The sequence below is a fragment of the Apus apus genome, chromosome 25 (assembly GCF_020740795.1).
Source record: "Apus apus isolate bApuApu2 chromosome 25, bApuApu2.pri.cur, whole genome shotgun sequence".
In the NCBI taxonomy this organism is placed as follows: domain Eukaryota; kingdom Metazoa; phylum Chordata; class Aves; order Apodiformes; family Apodidae; genus Apus; species Apus apus.
In genome coordinates, this window is record NC_067306.1 from 1,855,988 (window position 1) to 1,879,557 (window position 23,570).

The following is a 23,570-nucleotide window of genomic DNA, read 5'->3' on the forward strand; positions in this document are numbered from 1 at the left end:
AGTTTGTACAGGGGAGTTAAGGTTCTAGCATCTGCATTCCCTGTGGTTTATCTTCTCAGTGCATGACCCCAGTTAGGAGTTAACCCTAGGAGAGAAGTTTCTCATTTCTCCTTGCTCCTTGTTTCTTTGTCACCTCTCTCTTGTCTTCTGCATCTCTGAGTGAGCATTGCTTTGAAATCTTCAGCCTTTCTCCCTCACTTCTGCCTTGTTTTGTCATTTTATTTAAATTACAGTGCCTGACTGCTCTGAGCTGCCATGCTTGGAGGCATTTCTAGTGGTTCAAAAGGAAAAAAAGCATTTCTGTGTTTGTTCCTTACCTCTAATTTGTGACTCTTTTGGCAGTTAAACCTGGGAACAGTCGGGTTTTACCGTACTCAGTACAGCCCTGACATGCTGGAGAGTTTAATACCAGCCATCAAAGACCTCTCCCTACCCCCCGTGGACAGGCTTGGCCTGCAGAATGATCTTTTCTCTCTGGTAAGCAAACATTTGCTGTTCTGTCCTAAATAGTCAGAGCCACAGTACCTGCAGGAATTGGTGTCTGAAGAGTCACTCTCAGTTCCTGGAGGCAAAGTGCCTTGGGGATTACTGCATACATCTAGCTCTTAACTAGCTGGACAAGTTCTAACTTGTATTCCAAGACTCCAACCCTATGGAAGCAGTGTCTGTGACTCCTGTTGCACTGTTCTCTGAAGGGGGTGCATTGTACTCTAGGTTGCCTCACGTAATTCAGTGTTTTGAGAACCTCTTCAGCTCGTCAAAAGAAGGGGATTTTAATGATCCCCCCGATGACTTTATCAAACACTGTCCACCCAGCACCCTGTGCTTGATCCAGCTGGGCTTGTTAAAACTGTCCCCCACTTGAGGAGGTGGCTGTTGGGGGTTCCTAGTGTTGAAAAACAAGGAATTACCCCCAAACTGTTGTAGCTGCCTCTGAACAATAGCCACTGGATTTTGGATTGTACTTCGATTCTTGCTGGTCAGCAAGAATGTGGAAACTTTTAAATAGCTGGATTTGACATCCTGCCTCTTTAGCCCCAAAGCTTGTAACTTTTGTCATTGCTTCACTGAAGGGGTTTGAAACTGTAACTGAGTCATTTCCCAAGGATTTCCAGACTATTGTGACCAAAAAAATGAGCAAATAATCCACATAGGAACATTGTGTTAGACTCCTAGTTGGGTTTCAGTTTTAATCATGTTTTTATCATAGGTGAATATAGCTTAGATAATAAAAATTGATCTTCACCTCTTTTCCAGTACCATAAATTACTGGTCTGGTTCCAGATTAACAAAAATCTGAGCAATCTGGTTGGAGATACCTCCTGTAGGTACTATCGACTGCAGTAAGCATGGAACTGTTTTCATGACCCTCTGGAGCAGTTAATACACCATTTTCCTGGCAGAGGTGGCAAGGCAGTGCTCCTTGTTCTGCTAATTCATGGGAAGCAGGAAGCAAAAATGACTCCTGCTCCTCAGTGTAACGAGGAGCAAAAAATATTTACAGTTTTTTAGTTTAAGATTTTGGTGGGTGTAGTACCTGGCTTGGAGGGGGGGAAAGGGGGATTTGTTTGGGGTTTTATTTTTCCTTGCCAGCACTGTTGCAATTTTGTGAAGTCACTTAATCTCTTTGTCTTGTTTCTTGTTTGCAAAATGTGCTTATAATTCTGTAGCTGCCTCCTTGTAAAGTGCTTACCTGTGTAGAAGCAGCCTTGTGTGCTGTGAGCAGCTGAGGTGCTTCAACTAGTGTTAACTCACCTTGGCAGGAGCCCAGCACAGAGAAAAGAGCTGGTGTGCAGGCTGGGAGGACTGTCAGATAATGTGATGAGCTGTTAAATGTCTTCATTCTGCTTTGGAAGTAAGATTAATGTGGTGTCTTTTCCTCTCCCAGGCCCGAGCTGGAATCATTAGCACTGTAGAGGTTCTAAAAGTCATGGAAGCTTTTGTGAATGAGCCCAATTATACTGTGTGGAGCGACCTCAGCTGTAACCTGGGAATTCTCTCAACTCTCTTGTCCCACACAGACTTCTATGAGGAGATCCAGGTGTTCGTGAAAGATGTCTTTTCACCCATAGGGGAGAGACTGGGATGGGACCCCAAACCTGGAGAGGGTAGGAAACTTCTGCTATGAAATCCAGGAGTGGTTTTGGAAGACTCATGTGTAAATGAGCCAGCAAGGTTTTGGGGGAGGGGAGAGAGGGGAGGAAGAGGAGCCTGAAGCAGGCATTCCAGGGGCATTTGTATCCTTTGAAACCAAGCAGACAAACACAAAAGCTCCTAAGACCCCTTTGTTATCAGGTACAAGTTAAAATGGTCAAGTTTTTCCCTATCTGGTCACCAACTGATAAAAATTCTCTCCTTTAGTTTTGCATCTGTGGGAGTGCATGAGACTTATTAGCCTACAAGGGTGGAGAGCCATGGATGTGCATGATTACTGGTCTTAGTCCACAAATGGTTAATATTACTGACTTGGCTCAGGTTACAGGTCCAGCCTGTTGTGTTTGGGCTGGGATCATCTTCTCCTGACCCTCTTGCTGTAAAAAAATGAATGTATTCTCCAACTGGCACCAAGGAGAGTGAGAAAAGGCCTCATTTCTTTAGATACCTTCATGCATCTGGAAGGATTGTTACACAGCTCTGCCCTAGTCACTCTGGGTGGAAGAACACTTAATTTAATTGCTGAACTGTGTCAAGATAATGACTTTTTTTTCCATACTCACTCATCAGGTCATCTAGATGCCCTTCTGAGAGGTCTGGTCTTGGGCAAACTGGGAAAAGCTGGGCACAAGGCAACATTAGAAGAAGCCCGACGCCGATTTAAGGATCATGTGGAAGGAAAACATGTGCTCTCAGCTGACCTGAGGAGTCCTGTAGGTCCTCGTACATTGTGCTTCCCAAAAGACTGTCCCCACTCACTTAGCAATGTGCTCTGAACTCTTTGTGTTTCCAACTCTTGCAGTAATTGAATCAATTAAGCCTCATCTCTGTGGCCAATACTTAGTCATAACTCATAAGCTCAGCTGTACCCGCAGCGACTGCCACAGGGCACCTCTGGTCTCTAGATGGTGTTGCTTTTTGGGTTTTGAAGACTGTCCAAGTGCAGGGCTGAACCTGAGCTGACTTCTACTCAGTTACACCCTTCCACGACCAGCCTGCATCCTCCAGGCTGAAAAGGGCTGTGGAAAACTGCAGGGATCATGGAGGAGCTCTGCAGGTGTCAGCTCAGCCCTTGCAGAGCCCACAGTCTAACTCTGGTGGATGTTGGACTGAGTGTCTGTGAAGTTGTGCCTCTCTAGGTGTTGGGTGGTCCAAAGATTTCTTCTTCTGGTGTTTTGCTGGGGTTGAAAGTACCCAAATTATGCTGAAATTGAGGAAGAGGCTGAAATGGAGGAGTTGATGGGTCTTTTTAAAATCCTGTCTTAAAACATAGAAGGGATCAGTGCTGGTCTGATCTGTTCAGTTGTTTGAAGTCTACCATAAAACATAGGAATTGATTGTAGCATTTCTAAAAGTGTGGGTTTTTTAAAGGACTGTCCTTATTTATGCTCTCTTAGGTATATGTAACTGTTTTGAAGCATGGAGATAGTGCTACCCTAGACACTATGCTGAAGGTGAGTGCACACACTGTTGGTAACTCTGCCAGCTTATGCAATGGAAAGCTAAATACTCCCCTCTACAAGTTATTTTAAGCTGCAGTTTATCTGCACACAGGCTCAATCTGATGTGCTGCAGATGATGTGAACACTGGAGATTCGTGGTGCTGTCCCTTGCTCTGTGTGTGGTGTGAAATTGCCACCTAGTGGATGTTGCATCTGTATTTGAGGAGGATTTTTCACTGCTTGGAGGCAGGGCCCTACTTGACCTTCCCTAAGCAGTGGTGAAGATCAGTTTATTGCTAATGGTCCTTTCTGCTGATGTCCATGTAATGAGGTGTGGATAGCTGCAGGAGGACTCATGAGCAAGTCCAGTTTGTCACATATTAGGCTTGAAGACTGATCCAGCAGGGCTGGGGAAGGAGCCAGCATTTCATCCCAGGCTCTGACACTTTTTCCTTTGCCTTTGAAGCTTCACAAGCAAGCAGACATGCAGGAGGAGAAGAACAGGATTGAACGAGTTCTTGGAGCCATCTCTCAACCAGAACTGATTCAAAAAGTTCTCACCTTTGCACTTTCAGTAAGTTCTTGGGGAAAAAAAATATCTACCAGTTCCTTACCTCCTGGGAATGACAAGTGTGTCCAGAGCAGTTGGTGGCAGAGCTTGCAACGTGTCACCACAGGAGGAACAGTCCCCAGTGATCCAATCTTTGAGTTGTATCTTCAGTTTTCTGGGGGGAAGTGAAAAGCTGTCATTGACAGTTTTGGGGTAGAAATGCATAAAACCAAGTCAGTGCAGAAATGCATGAAGCCAACGTGCTCTGCTTGCTGAAACAGCCTTGAAAAGCTGTCTCCATTTCCCCCTGCAGGAAGAGGTACGTCCCCAGGACACGGTGTCTGTCATTGGTGGAGTAGCTGGAGGCAGCAAGCAGGGCAGGAAAGCTGCTTGGAAATTTGTAAGGGATAATTGGGAGGAACTTTATAATCGATACCAAGGAGGATTCTTAATATCCAGACTAATAAAGGTAGGTGATAAAAAAAAAAAAGTGCCCTTCTCATCCGTGACCAAAACTAAAATGCTACATTTGAAATGCTAAATGTTTACCCTGGGTTAATGTGTTGGGTTTTTTCTTTCCTTCAGCTAACAGTGGATGGATTTGCAAATGATAAAATGGCTGCAGAAGTTAAGGTAAGAAATGTTAATTAAAGTAGTGATTAACTTCATCTCTGACCAACATTGTGTGCTTTAGGCTGTAGGAACCTGATGGAAGAGCCATGAGCTTCTGTTGGTTTTGCTTTTGAACTGTTGCCCAGTCCCACACTGCTCTGAGACTCCCCAAAAGACAATCTTTAAGGCTGATTGTAGCAAAATTCATAATTGCTCCAACTCCCATCCAAGCTGAGGCCACTTGGTTCCTACCAGACTGACTTGGCACCCTTGGGACTGACTGTGGTAGCACCCAGGGACTCCGGGGGGGAATTTACACAGCAGAAATGGGCTGAATTCCATACTATTGCTCCAAGATTTCCATACTATTGCTCCAAGATTTCCATGGTCATTTGTGCTGTGTGTGGAGACCAGGGCTTGGGCACGAGGCAGGTCAGTGTTTGCAGAGAGTCTGGAAGTTGGTGGCTCAAGGGGTTGTGATTTCATTTCTGGAGTGTCCCCTCTGCCCTGGGAGTGCTGCTCTTGGCAGTGTTATTAACATGTGTGTAGGTTGTTTCCTTTACTCTTTGCCCACATTTACAGGGAGTCCTTCTTGGATGAATAAACTTGAAAATATGGCCCTTCATTATCACTTGTCTCAGGAAAATGCTCAGGAGGGATTATTATTTTGGAGATAAGCTGAGCCTTGAGCTCTGACTGTCCTTATCAGCTGGGATCTCTTCTTAGAAAAGATCTAGTAGCAATAGAGATTTTACAGAGAAATCTTGCACTATATTTCTTTTTAAAATCTTTTTTAAAGAACGTTTTTCAAAACACCAGAACAACTCATCCCTAACTAAATCATCACTGCTTCTGAAGAGAACTGTTGTGCCTGGCTTTTAGCTGGAGTGTGTCTGAGTCTTGATGTCACCTTGCAGTGCCCGTGGGTGGGAGGTGACCTTCCAAATCCTGGGGGCAGCCTGAGGCGGGGGGGGGGGACCCCCAACTGTGCCAGCTTGATTCTACCCTGAGCCCCTTGCAAAGTGCCAAGTCACAGCAGCCTCTGGGGCAGGTTTCTTCAGCTACTTGCAGGGGAATCAATAGTGTTGGTTCTGGAGGGAGAAATGTGAGACCCTTCAGGCAAGCCCTGGTGCTTTGAGGTCATTCTGTAGGTTGGAAAGAGGCCGAGCTGGAATGCTAAGGAACCTGATAGCTGGAGAAATGCTCCTGCAAAATGGCCTGGGGCTTCCGGTGGGTCTTCTTCCAAGGACCCAGAAATACACACTTGATCTGCTGCTCGTTTGTTGCCTCCCCACGAGGGGCTGAATTCATCTCCTCAAGTGCCACCTGCTGTCCCTGGCAGCAAGGACAAGGCAGGACAGGAGGCAGAGCTGGGAATAGTTTGCAGGAATGCTGTCCTGGCTTTCCCCTAGCAGAGAGTGGAGGGGTTTGGTCGTTCCCACTCTGTGCTGGGCAAGGAGGTGGGGATCGGGCTGGGCAGGGAAGTTATGAGTGGTGGGACAAGAGGGAATGGCCTCGAGTTGCTCCAGGAGAGGTTGAGATTGGATGTTAGGAAGGATTTCAGGTTATCAGGCATGGGAACAGGCTGCCCAGGGCACTGGTGGAGGGATTTAGGAGTTGTATGCACAGAGTACTTAGGGTTATGGTTTAGTTAAGGACTTGTCAGTGTCAGGTTAACAGTTGGACTTGATGATCTTGAAGGTCTTTTTCAACCAAGGTGATTCTGTGCTTGGGATTACAGGTTGGATGGGGCTTGGAGCAACCTGGGCTGGTGGGAGGTGTCCCTGCCCGTGCAGGGGGTTGGGGCTGGATGAGCTTTGAGGTCCCTCCCCAACCCCATCCAGGACTCAACGCTGCCGCAGCCACTTGGTTGACTCCCCCACCACCTGCCTCTGCCTGTCCCTCCTCCCCCTGACGGGTGGTCTGTGTCCTTTCCCCCCACCCCAGGCCTTCTTTGAGAGCCACCCGGCGCCCTCGGCCGAGCGCACGGTCCAGCAGTGCTGCGAGAACATCCTGCTCAACTCGGCCTGGCTGAAGCGCGACGCCGACAACATCCACCAGTTCTTCCTGCAGCGCAAGGTCCCCCCCCCGGCCACCGTGTGACCCTCTCCTTGTCACTGCTGCAGTCCTGCTGGCCTCATGGGGAGAGAGAGAGAGAGAAAGGGAGAGAGAGGGAGGGAGAAAGAAAGAAAGAGAGGGAGAGGGAGGAGCTGCCCAACAGCTGATTCATACGCCAAGAATTTGGAGTCTTTTTCTCAAACCAATGGGGATTGGACAATGAATGTAGTTAACTGGTTCCTGCTCACACTCCAGATTGAAATTCTATTAAAATTATCAGCAATTCAGCAACAAGGAAAGAAAAGAAAAAGAAAAAGGAATTTAAAAAACAACAAAAAAAAAAGAGAGAAAAAAAAAATGTGTAAATATGATAGTAATAAAATAGAGCATAACAAAACTGTGAAACTTCCTCCAGCCTTGTCAGTGGTTAAAATATTTAACACACCCCCCCTCCCCTCCTCCTGACACACTTATTGACAGATGTTCTGTTTTTTACACCCTCCCCCAGCCCTCCCAAAGAGAGGGGAAAAAAAAAAAAAAAACAAGAAGGAAAGGGGTGGTTTCTAGGGCAGTGGAATTTTGTGGAGAGTCTGGGGCAGGAATGGGCTGGTGCCTCTGAGCGTGGTGTGGGACAGGTCCCTGGGCAAGGCAGGCAGCTGGTGTCACATAGAGTCTGTGCATCCTTCTCAGTGCAAGGTTTTGGGGAGATGTTCCTGCAAACCCCCCCCACCCCCATCATCCAAGGATACTAGGTTCCCTCCCTCTTGTGTTACCTCTCAGCAAAAAAAAAGAAAAAGAAAAAAAAAAGAAATAAAACCAATGTTCTGTTGCTCCTCAGTTCTCCTCCTTGGGTTTCACTGCTGATGTCCTTCTTGGAGATAATGGAATCGTAAGGAAACACCTTCCGCAGCCACATGAAATGAGAGAGATTCATGCAATGATTATTCTTTTTTATTTTATTCCCCTCCCCCCCCCCCTCTTTACTAAATGACACCCTCAACATGCATGCAAAGCAGGAGGCACCTGCTGTGTGCCTGGTTCTCCTGGCTGCTCTTGGGGCAGGTCTCTCCTGCTCGAGACACCGTTAACGTGTCTGAAAAGGTCCAGCTTGTCCAGCCTCCTCCTGCCCGTAGCAACACTAGCTTTTTGTTCCTTTCTGTGATGTTGATGGTAATTTGATTCAGAAGCCTTAAATTAGTGATGACTGGCGTGATGATGAAGTCTAAGCTGTGTGCCATCATTTACTTCCCAAAGCAGCGTGGTCTACTAACCAGCCACAACACCCTCTAATACAAAGGTTGGAGCTCCAGCTATATTTTTATTATTATTATTCTATTCTTTTTTTTTTTTTCTTTAACAGGAATTCATATTTGGTGTGGCTTTAACTGTATTTCAGAAGGTCATCAGACTAACTGTCAGAACTGCTTCCCTGAAACATTTTTGTGCTATTGTTTAAAAAAAAAAAAAAAAAGGAAAAAAGAAGGAAAAAAAAATTAATAATAATAATTAAAAGAGTTGGCGTTAATAAAAATGTCAATGTGAAGTTCATGTCCTGATCTCCTGTTCTGTTGGAAGCCTGAAAGTGGTGCTGCTTTGAGAGGACCTCGACCCTCTGAGGGAGCAGCAAGGGTGACGTGTGGATGGTGTGTCCTGAACCAACCCCAAGGAAAACCTTGTTCCTGCTCTCAGGGTGGGGCTTGGGGAGCTGCACGAGCTGCTCTAAGATCCTGTGTGATGGGAGCAAGGACTGGAGCCAAGCACTGAGGAGCTAAGCAGGGCAGAATCTGGGAGGGAAAGGGGGTGGGGGAAGTGAAGAACAGGTTTCTGTGAAATATCTGGGGAGTTTGAGGGAAGAGTTGTGCACGTGCTGCTGATGCCAAGCAGGGCAGGGACACGCACTAGAAACAGGCAAGTTTGGGGCTGTTCAGCCTGGAGAAGAGACCTTAGAGCAGGTTCCAGGGCCTGAAAGGGCTCCAGGAAAGCTGGGGAGGGGCTTGGGACGAGGGCAGGGAGGGATGGGATGAGGGGGATGGATTGAAACTGGAAGAGGGAGATGGAGGTTGGACATGAGGAGGAAATTCTTTGCTGTGAGGGTGGTGAGAGCCTGGCCCAGGCTGCCCAGGGAAGCTGTGGCTGCCCCATCCCTGGCAGTGTTGAAGGGCAGGTTGGATGGGGCTTGGAGCAGCCTGGGCTGGTGGGAGGTGTCCCTGCCCATGCAGGGGGTTGGATCTAGATGAGCTTTGAGGTCCCTTCCAACCCAAACCAGTCTATGATCCTGTGAAGTCTGTGGCTCCTGGAGGTGCTGTGCTCTTGGTCAGTGTTTCACAGGTTGGTATCCCCAGGGCTAGTGTGGCTACTGGGTCAGAAATGAGCCTGGAACAGGACTCTGATTGTCCTGAGTCATATCTGTGAACCTGGCTGCTGCTTTTCCCTGCTGTCAGCACTGCAGAGCCAGTGCCATTTCAGAAGAGTAAGCTGGTTTCCCTTCTGCTTCTTGCACATGGACAAAATAACGTGCAAAGTTGTGATTCTAGCATGACTGGTGATGTATGAAATGAGAAGTCCTGTAGCTGCAAGTTGAGGTGATCTTGTTTTGACTTTAAACAATGCAAATGACATGCAAGCAGTTGAAGGAGAGGGACAAAAATAACAAGCCTGTGGTCAGTGAGCAAACTGAATAGTCCCAGCAGACTGACCAGGCCTGGTCTCTCCTGCATGCAAAGAAAGTAGATTTTAATTCTTCATGAAAGTCAATTTTAATTCTTTATGAAAGTAAGTTTGGGATTTGTCCACTTAATAGGAGTTATTAATTATTTTTGTTTCCCGTTGGAGACAAAGTGATGGTCAGAAGAGGGTCAGGACAGGAAGAGCCAGAGTTCCTGTGGGTGAGGAAGGAGAGGAGGCTCAGGTGATGGGCAGTGAGGGCATTTCCCACAAGGATGGAGCATATTCCCTGGAAGTGCTGAGGGTGCAGAGTCCCAGCACCCACCAGGGACACCTGGGGGAGACCTGGAACAGGTTAAACACCTTCAAACAAACCTTGGCACATTCTTTCTTCCCTCTCAGGCAGTTTGTCTGTGTCTTAAAGCCCCACCCTGTGTACCAGTGGAGTCCTTCATCCCTAGGACAGGCTGAGCATGGAAAGAAAAGTGTTATAATAAACATACACATTTCTGTATACAGTCATTGCTTTGGTATTTGCAAGACTCTTCATAATCTGTCAGGGGAAGAAGGAACAAGCTTGTCAGGCAGATGTGGGATGAGCTGAGGAGGAAGGGTTGGGAATCTGGTTTCCTCTCCAGGTTTAAGACCAAGATTTCACTGAGCATAAGTGGAACTGCAGCATCTGGAAAGAGATGATTTGCTCCCTGAAATGCCAGGTTTCTTTCCTGGACATACTCCTGGTAAGAATATAATCCCTATTTTAAATTATAGTACAATGAAGTGGGGTACAGCAGGAAGAAAACCCAACTTGTGAGATGCCTTTGGAAAACCAACCAAAAAGACCCCAACAAACCCCTGAACTTGACTTCCCAAATCCTGCTCCAGCTTGTTGCTGTGCAGGGCCAGGAGCTGCAGCAGGGCCAGGGTGTCACCCTGCACGGAGTGTCCCTGGGATTAGCTGTTCCCCTGCTGAGTTTCACAGGTTGATGTTGTGTTCGAGGCACCTCAACCCCCAGAGAACACACCTGTAGGAGTGAGAAACACTCTGTGCTTTGAGGTGGACACACGAGTCTTGGCCACCAGGCTCAGGGGAGGGACACCAGTGAGAACCCATCTCACTGCAGGAGAGCTCCCTTTGCTGCTCTTAATTTGTGGTTTCTGGTTAAAATGATTCACGTTCAGGTGAAAAAACCACTTTTTTTTGGGGGGGAAAACACAGGTGCCAGAGCTCAGAGCCAAGGAGGCCAGGGGGCTGAACTTTTCCCCTGGGTTGGTGTTGTCAACTCATGAACTCTTCTCTTACAGGGACCCAAACCAGGAAAGACCAAGTGAGATTATTTTAAGACTGAAGTGCTTGGAGAAATCATTCCCTCTGAGCAAGGAGGCCCAGGTGAGTGTCTTGTCTAACTGCAGCCACCTGTGCTGCCCGGGTTCCATCCAGGTATTTATTTTCAAAACTGGTTTCCATCACCTGTCAGGAAGATGCACCTTCTCTGGGCAGCACCTTGGGGCTGCTCCAAGGAGCAGGGCTGGAAAAACATTGGGTGTTAAAGCAGCTTTTAATGATTCACTCCTCCCTGCTGCATGTTTTGCCCTTCCAGCACTTGTGGTTGGTTGTGTCAATGACCTTCTTCTGGATCCCTGTGCCCTCAAACCTGGCACTGTCTGAACTCTGCTGGATTCTGAGGTTTCCACTGAGCTCCAAGCTCTGGATGTATAAAAAAAATCACAGGTGGTTCCTGGTCCTTGGAATTGCTGTAGGATTGTCAATTATGATGGACAAGGGGGAGTGGATTAAATCTGAGAGAGGGGAGATTTAGGTGAGACATGAGGAGGAAATTCTTTGCTGTGAGGGTGGTGAGACCCTGGGCCAGGTTGCCCAGGGAAGCTGTGGCTGCCCCATCCCTGGCAGTGTTGAAGGGCAGGTTGGATGGGGCTTGGAGCAGCCTGGGCTGGTGGGAGGTGTCCCTGCCCATGCAGGGAAGGGCATCCAGGTCTCCTGAGCCCCTTCCAGCTGGAGGGGCAGCACTGGGGCTGTCACGACGCTCAGTCACGACGGTAACGTCACCGCTGCCCCCGGGCTCAGCCGAACCTGCCCCTGCCCCGCGGTCCCCGCCCTGGGAAAGCGGCTCTTCCCAAAAAAAAACCCTCTTCAGGGCCAGGAATGATGAATCAAAGAAGTGACCGGCAGGGCCGAGCGGAACCGGTCGCGGTGTCTCCGCTGCCTCTTCCCGGCGGGGCCGGTTAATTGTCCCTCGGCGCCAGCGCCCCCTAATTAACGCCGCTAATTGCTCCCTCCGGGCGCGCGAGCTGCGGCCCCGCCCGGCCCTGCGACGCCTTTAATTATTCCGCCGCACGTCGGTAACGGGGCCGCGCAGCCCGGGGCTCTGCCCGCCCCGCAGCACCGGGCACCGGCGGGGCCTGTCCCAGCGCCTCCCGGGGGCGGGGGCGGGGGCGGCTGCCCCGGGGGCTCCGCGTCCCGGCAGGGCCCAGCTCTGCCCGGGCCCCCCCGGCCCCGCCGCTCCCGGTGCCGGTTCCCACGTGGCCGCCTCCGCCTCCCACCGCCGGATCGCCCTTCCCCGCCGCCGTCCAATCAGCGCCCTCCGCCGCCGGAAGCCCCGCCCCCTCCCTCCCTCCCTCCAATCACCCCGCTCCGCCCGCTGCCGCCAATGGGCGCGCGCGCCCGCCGGGGCCCGGCCAGCCAATCGGCGCGGGGTTGGGGGGGGGGGGGCGCAGCGCGCGCGGCCGGTATCCCTCCGCCCCCCTCCCGCGCGGTGTGTGCGTGCGCGCGCGCGCGCCCGGCCCCGCTCTCGCGCGGCCTTTTTCTCCCTCCGCCGCCCGCAGCAGCAGGAGCCGCTCCCGCCGCCCCGCCAGGCCCCCCCGCCGGGCCCTGCCCTCGGCCGCCTCCGCGGGGCCGGCCCCGGCCTCCCTCCCTCCCCTCCCCCTCCCTCCCCTCCTCCGGCCCGCCCCGCTTTTTCCCCTTCCCCCCCCCCTCCCCCTTCCCTTCCCCTTCCCGCCGCCGCCGCCGCCATGGAGCTCATCACCATCCTGGAGAAGACGGTCTCCCCGGGTAGGGCGCGGCCGGCGGGCGGGCAGCGGGTAGGCCCGGCGGGGCGGGGCGGGGGCCGCGCGCCCCGGGGCGGGGGGGAGGGGGGCTGAGGCGGCGGCCCCGGGAGGGCGGGGGCGGCGGGAGAGGCGGGTCGGGGTCGGGGTTGGGTGTGGGGGGGGGTCTGGGCCGCGCTGCCGCCGGTGGCACCGGGCGGTTGGGCCCCGCGGGGCTGACGCCGGTTTCCCTCCGGCTTCCCCTCCCCCCCCCCCATCCCTTCCTCTCCCTTCCCCAGACCGCACCGAGCTCGAGGCGGCGCAGAAGTTCCTGGAGCAGGCGGCCATCGAGAACCTGGTGAGAACCCGGGAACCGGGAGGCGGGGGGGGGGGGGGGGCGCGGGAACCGGGCCCGGGGGGCGCTCCCCTCCCCCCCCCCCCCAGCCCCGCCCGGCCCGGCCAGGCCGAACCGCCATGAGCGCAACCTACCCTGCCCGCGCCCGGCTGCCCCGGCCGGCCAATAGCAGCGCGGCCTCCGCCGCCGCCAGCCAATAGGAGCGCGGCGCCGGGCGGAGGGGGCGGGGCCCGGCGGCGGGAGCGGCCGCGGGGCCATGTGCGGTGCGGCCATCGCCGCCCGCCCCGCCCCGCCCGCCCCGGCCCCGCACCCCCCCCCGGCCCCGCATCCCCCCCCCCCCCCCCCCCCCCACCCCCCCACCCGCCCCCCGACCCCGAGGGGAGAGTTACCGGCTCGTGGCACCGCCCCCCGCGGCGGGAGCGCAGCCCCGGGGGTGCCCCCGGTGGGAGCTCCCGCTGGGAAACGGCGGCCCCGAACATCGGGCAGAGAAACGCAACCGGCTCCGGGGTTGCCGAGCCCCGGGGGGGATGAGGTGTTTTGTTTTTTGGGGTTTTTTTTTTTGCTTAGTCAAGGGGTGGTGCTGCGGGAGGGGAAGGGGCCGCCCCGGTGTTCGGGGGGGGGGGGGGGTCGTGTCACACACCGGGACAGCAGCACCGGCTCCCGGGGGTTCCTGGGCAGGCACAGGCACTGGGCCCCACCGGTGGGAACGGGGGAAGCCCCCGGGTCTTTGTTTCTGCTGCTCCATGTGGAGCATCTCTCGGGGCCAGAATTCGCTTTGCTTTCCTGCTCGGGGTCGGGTCCGAGTCAAAAATCCTCTGGATCTGCTGTTTGTCAACTCTCAGGACCCCTCTGGTCGGGCTGGAGCTCCCTGGGCTGTGTTCTGGGAAGTGTTTCAGGGAGGACTTGAGCTTCTTGTGATCCTGGGGCTCCAAAGGACCTGAGGGACACGCTGGTTTTTCAGGGTTTCCTTCATCCTTGGTGCCTTTTGAGAGCCAGGACAAGGTGGTGAGGGGAGGGTGGCAGTGCTGGGGGTGTGGATGTGGCCCTGGAGTAGGATGGGGATGGTCCAGCCTTGGGGGATGGGGATGTGGGGTGTTCCCAGCAGGAGCTGAGAAGCCCCACCTGGGCTGTGAGGATGTGGAGTCAGGGCTGTTCCCATCACAGCCTGGGATGAGTAGGTGGGAATTGCCCTGCCTGGCCTGGCAGGAGGGAAGGGGCTGAGGTGGGGAGGAAGGGGCAGGAGGTTCTGCACCCAGGGCTGCTGGCAGGATCCTCCCAGTCAGTTCATGGAGATGCAGCCACGAGAGCAGCTTGTTCTTCCCCAGCCCCTCCTCCCTGTAGTTAATTTAGTGCCTTTTCTGAGCTTCTCATTGACACTTCTGTAGGTGTGAGCTGAGGTCGTGCACATCTGCATTTGCTTTGAGTCTCAAGTCTGGAAGGCTTAATGTGATGCTTCTCATTTTTAGCTGAAATTATTCTGAAAGCTCCATGAAAAGACAGGTTTTAATATTTTTTTTTTGCTGACTTGTGAGTGAGAAATCCAAGGATGTTTCCTCACCTTTGAATTTTAGGACAAGTTTTCTCCTCCAAGGTGGCAGCAACACTTCTCTTTCAGCCTGTGAACTTATTCTGGGTGGTTCTTGGCTTTTAGTAACATCAGTCTCTAAAACACGAGCCCTGGTGGGTGGCTGGGAAGGGGGTTTGGTGTGGTGAGTTTGGAGTTTTGTGTGTTTCATTACAATTTCAGAGTACCTCTGGGTGGCTGATGCTCATCAGTTGAAGTTGACCCATGTTTTTTGCTCCCAAATGCTGCACTTTGGATCTTGGAAGAGCACCAGAGAGCCCAAATAAAGCTTATTTTGGAGAGCCATTGAAAATGGGAAGTCCAGGATGTTGGACTTCATGTTTCTGTTGAGCTTTAGGGAGTTGAGTTAGTTTTCCAAATGGCTTTTTGGTGCCCTAAAAGCTTTGTTTGTATCCCGAGCTCTTGCTACAGAGCTGAGAGAAATGGTTACAAGTAACTTTGTTAAAACCTTCTCAGGAAAACCCTGTTCCTGCTGGGGCTGAAATGGTTTTCCAAAGGCTGCAGCTGCTTCCACAGTTTCCTAGGCAGGTTCCTTAGCAGGGAACCAAAAAGCTTCAGTGCTGAAACCTCAGCTGGACCTTGAGGTCATCAAAGCCTCTGGAATGTAAAGTTGTCCCACCAGGGAGAAGGGTTGAAACCTGGAGACGTTTCCTAGTGGCTCTTACCAAGACCAAGGGGCACCAAGGTTGGGTGTTCTTATTTTTTGGGGGGTGATAACATTGAGGTGTGTCTGACAGATGGGTTTGGCATCTCCCAGGCCTGTTTGTCACGCACCAGCAGAGCATCTGCTCTCAGTTTTTAGCCATTCCAGGTGTAGTTTGGGTGTTTTCCTGGAAGTGAAGGAGTAGCAGGGAGCTGCTCCGGGCAGCCTGGGATGCTCCTCCAGGAGATACATGTCTTGGCATGTGACCTGAGGGGTTTATTTTAGGGAATACTTAAAGCAGGCAGGGAGCAGGGCAGGTGACAGTCTCTCAAGCTGGGAGAAGGGAAAAAAAAAATCCAACAGAGTCAATGGCTGCTAATTCCAGTGGTGCTAACGAGGAGCTTAAGGCCCCTAATCCCGGGGCTGGAGCTGCTGCCCTGGCAGCCTTTGCTGTGGGGCTGCTGGAGAAGGAGGTTGGTGGGTGGTGGCTTCATCCTGCTGGCTGGGTGGGGGGCTTTTCCCCTGCTGGTGGGGAGGTGTGGGTGCTGAGCCCTCCTCTCTTCCCCAGCCAACCTTCCTGGTGGAGCTGTCCCGTGTCCTCGCCAACCCCGGGAACAGCCAGGTGGCCCGCGTGGCAGCCGGGCTGCAGATCAAGAACTCCCTGACCTCCAAGGACCCTGACATCAAGGCCCAGTACCAGCAGAGATGGTTGGCCATCGACGCCAGCGCCCGCAGGGAGGTCAAGAACTATGTAAGTTTGGTGGCTTTGGCTTCTCCACCCCTTGTTTGTCTCGCCAGGGGGGGTGGAGGCATGAGGGTCTTTTCCAGCCCAGGCTCCTGTTGGCCCCTGCTCCCTTCCAGGAGACAAGCAGTGTCATCTGCACTTGCTTGGGTGCTTTGCTGCTTGTAGGGTGTTTCATGGAGTGATAGGATGATTCAAACTGGAAAAGGGGAGGTTTGGATGAGGTGTTTGGAAGGAATTCTTTGGGTGGTGAGAGGCTGGCCCAGGTTGCCCAGGGAAGCTGTGGCTGCCCCATCCCTGGCAGTGTTGAAGGGCAGGTTGGATGGGGCTTGGAGCAGCCTGGGCTGCTGGGAGCTGTCCCTGCCCATGCAGGGGGGTTGGATCCTGATGATCTTTGAGGTCCCTTCCAACCCACACCCTTCTGTGATCCCCTCTGCACTTGCCTGGGTGTTTTGTTCCTTGCAGCATCTTTAATCTCTAGAATTACTAGGTTAAAAAAAACCAAGAATGAGGCTCCTGCTTTGAATTTCACACCATCAATACTTCTACAAGGAGCCTCTGAACAGTCTTGGGTGGTCACAGGAGCTGATGTTGCTTCCCCACCAGGTGGTGTTTCTTTTTTTTTTCTCCACCTGAGCAGCTCCTCAGCCCTGGTACAAACCCCAGCCACATCTTGGGAGCACTCCCTGTGTCAGAACCTGCCCTTTTACGTGAGGCACATTTTTAAGAGCAGAACATGGTACAAAATCGACACGTTCCAAACAGGAAATGATATTCTTGAATTTACACACAGGTGGGGAAGTTGCCTGAGGACTCCTGTGCTCTTGGGTAGTTCAAGTTCAGGCCTTGCAATGGCAGAACTGTTTGCTTGGCTGATGGGAACAAAGGTGTCCCTGGAATTCCCTTGTCTCCTCACTCCTCAGTCTTTTGTTTACCTGGATAACAGCTAAAGGGGAGCTTGGGCTGTAAACAGGAGCTGTGGGGCTGCTGAAGCAAACGAAGCCAATTTATGAGTGGGTTTTGTCAAGTAAGAGTAGAAATACAGTGTTTGGGAAGTGATGTCTGGGAGGTGGAGGTGTGGGACTGGAAATGCCAAAGCCAAGCCCTGCCCTCCCCCACTCCTCGGGTTTGAAGGAATTGTTACTGGGCTGGAGAAACAGAATCATTCTTCTGGTTGATTTGTGATCAAAAAAGGAGATTATTCCGTTCAGATTATCCTGGCCTGAAGGGTGAGGTGTGTGGGGAGGGTTTTTGAACCCCAGTTTGCTTGGGTTTCTTGGCACTTCTGGTGTTCAGCCCCAGCAGGAGGAGCCGCCGGGTGAGTCGCGGCTGCGCCTTGAGCCTGGGATGTGGAGGATGTGGTGGGAGGACCTGCAGCCCCACAGCTGGGCCTCCCTCCCTGGAAGGGGCAGCTGTGGCCACCTTGATGGCACGTGCTCTTTGTCCCTGGTCACGGCCTTCTTTGTGGGGGGAGAAAGCAGAACAAGGGCTCTGGGGAAGGGACGTGCTGGGAGGGAAGTCAGGCCGTGGCTTGGGTGGCAGGTTGTGGCTTGGGTGGCAGGTTGTGGCTTGGGTGGCCAGTGGGTGCCTTTTGGTGCTCAGGGACATCACCCACCTCCTGCTGGTCCCTCCCACAGGTTTTGCAGACACTGGGGACAGAGACCTACAGGCCCAGCTCAGCCTCCCAGTGCGTGGCCGGCATCGCCTGCGCAGAGATCCCCATGAACCAGTGGCCAGAGCTCATCCCCCAGTTGGTGGCCAATGTCACCAACCAGCACAGCACAGAGCACATGAAAGAGTCCACGTTGGAGGCCATTGGGTACATCTGTCAGGACATTGTAAGTATCTTCCAAATTCTGTTTTGTCTGGAGTCCAGTTGAAGTGTTGGCCCAACCTCTCCCAGCACCTTCCCCCTTCCAGCCTTTCCTTTCCCACACCCCTGTCTCAGGCTCCTGGTGTCTGTTGATGCTTGTCCAGAGGATGTTTGTGCTGACAGAGCCATGGGGATGGTGTCTGGAGGGACTGACCTGCTTTCCCACCACAGATCCAGGTCCTCTTTCTTGAGATGCAGCTTTAAGTCTGCACGTTGCTGCAGCCCTGGGTTTTGTTCTACAACTCCAGTTGTGTGAGATGTTCCAGTTGAGTTTGGGTCCAAGTGTTTGATTCCTTTCTCTGCTGGGGAGACCTGACAATGACCCTCAACTCGAGTGAACAGTAGATAATTTGAATTTCAGAATTCTTGACTCATAGACTGTTCCACTCTTTGAGGCACCTCCTACCAAAGGTCCTGGGGTTTTCTCACGCAGCTCTCATGGTGTGTCTGAGGTGAATTGTTGGTCAAACTAAAAACCCTCTGTCCTGTCTGAGCCACCAACACAAACCAGGACCAGCTCCTGCTTTTTTGATGCTGCTGAATGTCTTGGAGAGCACAGGTGGAGCTGGTTGAGCCTCTGTGGAGTGAAGCAGCAAGAGAAACTTTCTGCTTGGTGCTTCCCATCAGGCTGCAGGGGGTGGTGTCACCAGGGAGGGACAATGAGATGACAGAGGAAATGTGGAGCTGTACAGGGGAGCACTCCAGGATGAGTGGTGTTTGGTACAAGCCTGCAAGGCTGCAGTGTGTGTCCATCATTTCCTTGGATGGCATGGATTGTTGGGCTCTGGATTTTAGGTGCCCTGGTCTGCTGGTGGGGTGTTTTTGTAGCCAAGGTCCCTCTGGAGAGCTTTGTACTTTGTGTCAGTCACTCTGTGACACAGTTTATGGAATCACAGAGTCATTAAGGTTGGAAAAGACCTCTGAGATCAAGTCCAACCATCACAACCCAACTTCACCACGTTTGTGGGTGTGGTTTGGGAATCTAGTGCTGGATAAATTCTCATGTAACCATTAATACAGTTACTTGGGATGAAGAAAAAATGCATTTTCAGTCTATATTCACAGCTTTATTCTTTAAGCCTCAAGTGCTTACACAGTTACCTCTCCTTGCTGCTCCAGACAAGGTGTTTTTGCCCCGTGTCTAAAAAATACTGGATACTTTGTCCAATAAACATCTCAACCACATCTGCTGAGACAGGGCTCTGCCCAGGAGATAAAGGAATTGGAAATCAAGTGGTTTTAACTTGCTAATTGAATGAAGTCAAGTACTCTGGAGCTTGTTGACCTGTTCTTTGGAATTTATTTGGCATTTCTGGCTTGAGTATCTGGAGTATTTGTGCTTGGTTCAGCCTTTTCTCTCCCAGCAGCTGTAAAGGTGTGTGAACTCCTGGCATTTGCCTCCTGATCCTCCCCTTGGCCTTCATGTCCTAAAACTTGTGGCTTCCAGGATCAAGCTTTGAGGGTAATTGAAAATAAAGAAAAGGTTGTTAAGCTGGCAAGTTACTTTATCAACACTTCTTTTAGGATCCAGAGCAGCTTCAGGACAAATCCAATGAGATCCTGACAGCCATCATCCAGGGAATGAGAAAGGAAGAGCCCAGCAACAATGTGAAGCTAGCAGCTACCAATGCACTCCTGAACTCTTTGGAATTCACCAAAGCAAACTTTGACAAAGAGGTGAGGGGGGAAAGCTCTGACAATCCATGGTCTGAAAGGCAGGGAAGGGCTGGATCCACGGTCTGTGATGAGAAATCATGCACCACGCTGAGCTTTGATGCATAATTCTCTTGCAACTGAGACTGGGATCCCTTTCCATAAATCCAGAATGTTCTTGTTGTGATGCAGAAAGGCTGTGGAAATCCTCAGAAATCCTTCAGTGGGAAGGAGACATCCTTGGCTTTTTTATTTTTTGGGGAGGGGGGGATGAATTTGAACTGACCCTGGAGTTGAGCCTGTTAGATGCTCTGCTTCCTAATCCAGCTCCACTCTCTGCTGCTGCTGTAGCTTGGATCAGCACTTTCTTTCAAGTGGTGTGGCAGCAATCCAGATTTCACTCTGCCTCTGAATATTGTTGGGGGAGGAAGGCCTGGAAGAGTCTCCAGAACAGGGGCCTTGGGATGAGACTCTCTCCACAGCAGGAAAATCTCTTAATGTTTTTCCTTTTCCTCCTTGGATCAAGTCTCTCCTCTTGGCCTCTACCAGGGAGATGATGGGGAAGATGGAATTAATGCTGAACCTTCAGCTTGGAAGGTTTTGTTCATGAGAACTTCCCCATGTCATCTCTTCAGTGGGTGTTGGGGATCAACAGGAGCCTTTTCAAGGTGTGGGGTGGGAGGTGCCTGATCCAGTCAGACCATATTTCTGTTGGGCTGTCCCTTCCTACTGGGATGCAAGAATATCCAGGTACTGCCCCTCAGGAAATGCACATCCTGGCTGAGCCTTGAGGTTCCTTGAACAAATTGCTGAAATAATTCAGGAAACAGTAGGGTTTATTTATTTTTTTCCTAGTTTTTCCTTATTTCCCCCCCCCATTACCAGAAAAAGCTGGTGTCTGAAGTTCTGGGTCTGTTTTGGGCACCCTGGGAAGGGCTTTTTCAAATGAAAGCCTGAGATTCCCATGTAAGTGAAGAAATGTTTAAAAAATCCTGCAGTGAAGAAGTCACCTGTGCCACTCCCTGGTCTTTAGAAGTGCTCTGTGAGTGATTGTCCTTGTCCAGACTCAGAACAGGGAGACTTGCAGAGGCTTTGATGCTTTTGTGCTACAATTCTAATGTTCTTTTATTTCTTCTTCTAGTCTGAAAGGCACTTTATTATGCAAGTAGTTTGTGAAGCAACACAGTGTCCAGATACAAGGGTGAGTGAAAATGATACAGGGGTGAGTGAAAATGGTTCCAGGGTGAGTGAAAATGAGTGCCCTGATTTGTCACTTCCCTGGCTAGATCCTCTAGCATCAAAAACCAGTTGGAAAGTGGCACGTGACGTGAACAGTGTCTTGTTCAAGGACTGGTGCTCGTGTTAATACTCAAAATGAGCTCTGTGCCTAAAGGCAGGAGCTGGAAGCTCCTGGGAGTGTTTGTGTGGTTTGTTTTTGGGAGGCTCTGTTAGGTCCGGAGCAAAGGGAATGGGCAGGAGGGCTGGGTGGTTCATCTGGGGTGGGCTGGGGTTTTCAAAGCACTGGGAAAGGTCCCAGCTCTGCTCCATGTTCTGCTCTGGCAGGTACGAGTGGCTGCCTTACAGAACCTGGTGAAGATCATGTCCCTCTACTACCAGTACATGGAGACCTACATGGGCCCTGCCCTCTTTGCTGTGAGTACCCGGGTTGCTCAGCTGGGCTCCTCTTCATCCAAGGGGGAGAGTTTTCCTCCTTTTCCCAATTGTTTTTTTTTCTTTCTTTGGCTGTGATTGAATGCTGGGAATCCCGTTTTTGTTTTTTTTTTTCCCCCAGTAAAATCCATAAAAACCAGCCTCAGGTGTTTTTAAAAATAAGCCCCAGCCTCCCCAGGACGGGTTGGGTGAGTTGCTCTGCAGGCCCCTGAGGTGCTGATCAGCCTCTCAATGAGGAGATTGTCCCCAAGAGCAGTCACACTCGTGTGGCATCAGATTTCAAGCAGTCTTGGATCTCTCACCAAGAGAGAAGCCAAGAGCCAAGAGCTGGGAAACGTGTTTCAGGAGAAGCAACTTGGTGAAGTGTCCTTCTTTCTTTCCTGCTTCTGCAGATAACTATTGAAGCAATGAAAAGTGACATAGATGAGGTGGCTCTACAAGGGATAGAGTTCTGGTCCAATGTCTGCGACGAGGAGATGGACCTGGCCATTGAGGCCTCTGAGGTGAGCTTGGGAGTGGCTGCTGGGGAGTTGTGGGAACACCAAATCAGTGTTTTTGGAAGGAAGCCCTCCTGTTCTCTCAAGTGGAATAGCCCAGGAGATCCCAGCAGAGCTCTCTGACCAGCCATGGTGCACTGCTCTGCTGGGACATGGTGTGTCTGTCACTGGAGCTGAGACCTGAGGCTGCAGGAGGCTGGTGGGCTCAGGCACAGCTTGGGGTTGTGGTCCCAGCTCTGGTGCTGGGAGCTGCCTCACCCCACCCTCAGCTCTGGTTGTTTCTTCTGCCAGTCAAGGGAAATGCAAAGCTTGTGGCCAAGGTTGCCCAGGGGCCACCCTTTGGAATTCTCCTCACGAGCCCCTTGGGTTGTTCTGTGGGCTCTGTACCTGATGTGAAGTCCTTTGTGTAGCTCCATCTGACCCCTTTGGCTCCCTGGGTGAGATGAGGTTGAGCTGCCTTTTGAAGTGAGGAAGGTGGTTTTCTCAGCAGCCTGGCTGGGAATTGAAACTACTTGAGAGGAAGTTTCTGTGACAGGTTTGATGAGAACACTCTGTGACACTCAGGTGCTGGTTCTCTGCAAATGGGACCTGACAGCTCCCTGACTCCTTCTGAGCATTCCCAAGTCAACTCAGGCTCCTCCTGTAGGGATTAACCTACATGTGCATTAGGCATGGACACCAGGCACTGGGTGGCACCAGGAGATCCTCAGGATCGTGAAGATCTTTGAGCTGCTGCTTTGTTAAAAGAGCATCTGGAATTGTTGAGATAAATGTACCACGTTGCAGGGAGAGTATTTAATAGAATCATGGGATGGTTTGGGTGGGAAGGGACCTTAAAGATCATCCAGTTCCAACCCCCCTGCATGGGCAGGGACACCTCCCACCAGCCCAGGGTGCTCAGAGCCCTTGAATTACTGGCTGGCTGGGAGGTCTGGTGGACTCTTACAATTCTGGAGTCTGTTACAGGCAGGAGTGACATAGCCCTACCTCAGAGCACAAGCAGATTGGTCACATTCTATATAATACATTATTTATGAGTTAAGTATAAAATTATGGGATGAAATAGAAGTGATCATTATCCCTTACAAAGAATGGGGCCGGGGATGAATTTGGGATATTGTTCTGCATGCAGATGCTGTTGGCATAAATTAGCTGTGGAGATCAATAATAGCTTAGACTTCCAAGGGCTCTGGATGAATCATATCCATCTTTAAAAGCAGCTAAATATATATTTATGTTGAATTTCCAAAAAAAATCAAGGATAAAAGGACAGTCAGCAGCATGTAGGTTTTGTTTTTGTGCTGAAGACCTTTGGCTGCTTCTTCTGGGAGTCACTTGTTAATTACAGGTAACTGCAAACTGAAAATATTTATCTTTGTACCCTTTGAGGAGGGGCTCCCTACTTGGATGGTGGAAAATTGACTTTGTGTATTAAATATGTAGCTGGGGTAGGTGCAGGGTGTCCTTGAGGTTCCTGATAACTTGAGTTTTGCTTCTTGAAGGAGAGGAAAACATGCAGAAGAGAACCTGGTACCCACCAGAGTTCATCGTTCAGACCTCATGCCTCTCAGTGGTTGGAGAATCATTTTGTAACCCTTTTGATTTCCAGGCAGCAGAGCAAGGGAGGCCTCCAGAGCACACGAGCAAGTTTTATGCCAAGGGAGCACTACAGTATTTGGTCCCAATTCTGACACAAACATTAACAAAACAGGTGAGTTGCACAGGGTGAAGACACCAGCAGCTGCTCTCGGGTGCTGGGCTGGTGCTGAGGCACAGAGCAGCAAACTGGTTGTGGCTCCCTTGCAGGGGTGACTTCTTTGATAGCCTTGGTCCCCAAGGTGCTTTCTGTCCCCTGGGGGGGTTTGAGGGGTGCTTTGGTGGTCCCTGGTCTGTGATGAGGCATCATGCACCACTCTGATGGAATGATGATGCATCCTGTTTGGGGCTGAGACTGGGACTGCACTGGGTGCTGGGCCTTGTGTGTGCTGGGTGCTGCTAACACAGGCTGCTGGTGGTGGTTTCTGAAGAG

At 51.5% G+C, this 23,570-nt stretch overlaps 2 protein-coding genes across 4 annotated transcripts in view; both read left to right on the forward strand.

Moving 5' to 3' along the window:
* NPEPPS (aminopeptidase puromycin sensitive) overlaps positions 1–8,364 on the forward strand; it is a 38,586-nt gene extending 30,222 nt beyond the window's left edge. Inside the window, exons 16-23 of the mRNA XM_051640318.1 lie at positions 343–477; positions 1,889–2,108; positions 2,725–2,867; positions 3,552–3,608; positions 4,063–4,170; positions 4,460–4,615; positions 4,732–4,779; positions 6,706–8,364. Of these exons, the coding sequence (XP_051496278.1) occupies positions 343–477; positions 1,889–2,108; positions 2,725–2,867; positions 3,552–3,608; positions 4,063–4,170; positions 4,460–4,615; positions 4,732–4,779; positions 6,706–6,861 (1,023 nt within the window). The 3' untranslated portion in view covers positions 6,862–8,364. The remainder of the gene's footprint in view (positions 1–342; positions 478–1,888; positions 2,109–2,724; positions 2,868–3,551; positions 3,609–4,062; positions 4,171–4,459; positions 4,616–4,731; positions 4,780–6,705) is intronic.
* Positions 1–23,570, forward strand: part of KPNB1 (karyopherin subunit beta 1) — a 48,392-nt gene that overhangs the window by 10,560 nt on the left and 14,262 nt on the right. For 2 of the 3 annotated variants that reach the window (XM_051640315.1, XM_051640314.1), the window contains exons 1-9: positions 12,454–12,550; positions 12,822–12,880; positions 15,674–15,856; positions 17,485–17,685; positions 19,245–19,397; positions 20,515–20,574; positions 20,937–21,026; positions 21,437–21,547; positions 23,151–23,252. In XM_051640315.1, the coding sequence (XP_051496275.1) occupies positions 12,511–12,550; positions 12,822–12,880; positions 15,674–15,856; positions 17,485–17,685; positions 19,245–19,397; positions 20,515–20,574; positions 20,937–21,026; positions 21,437–21,547; positions 23,151–23,252 (999 nt within the window). In that variant the 5' untranslated portion in view covers positions 12,454–12,510. Of the gene's footprint in view, positions 1–12,453; positions 12,551–12,821; positions 12,881–15,673; positions 15,857–17,484; positions 17,686–19,244; positions 19,398–20,514; positions 20,575–20,936; positions 21,027–21,436; positions 21,548–23,150; positions 23,253–23,570 lie in introns of those variants that run through there. The other variant, XM_051640316.1, reaches the window with a different exon arrangement.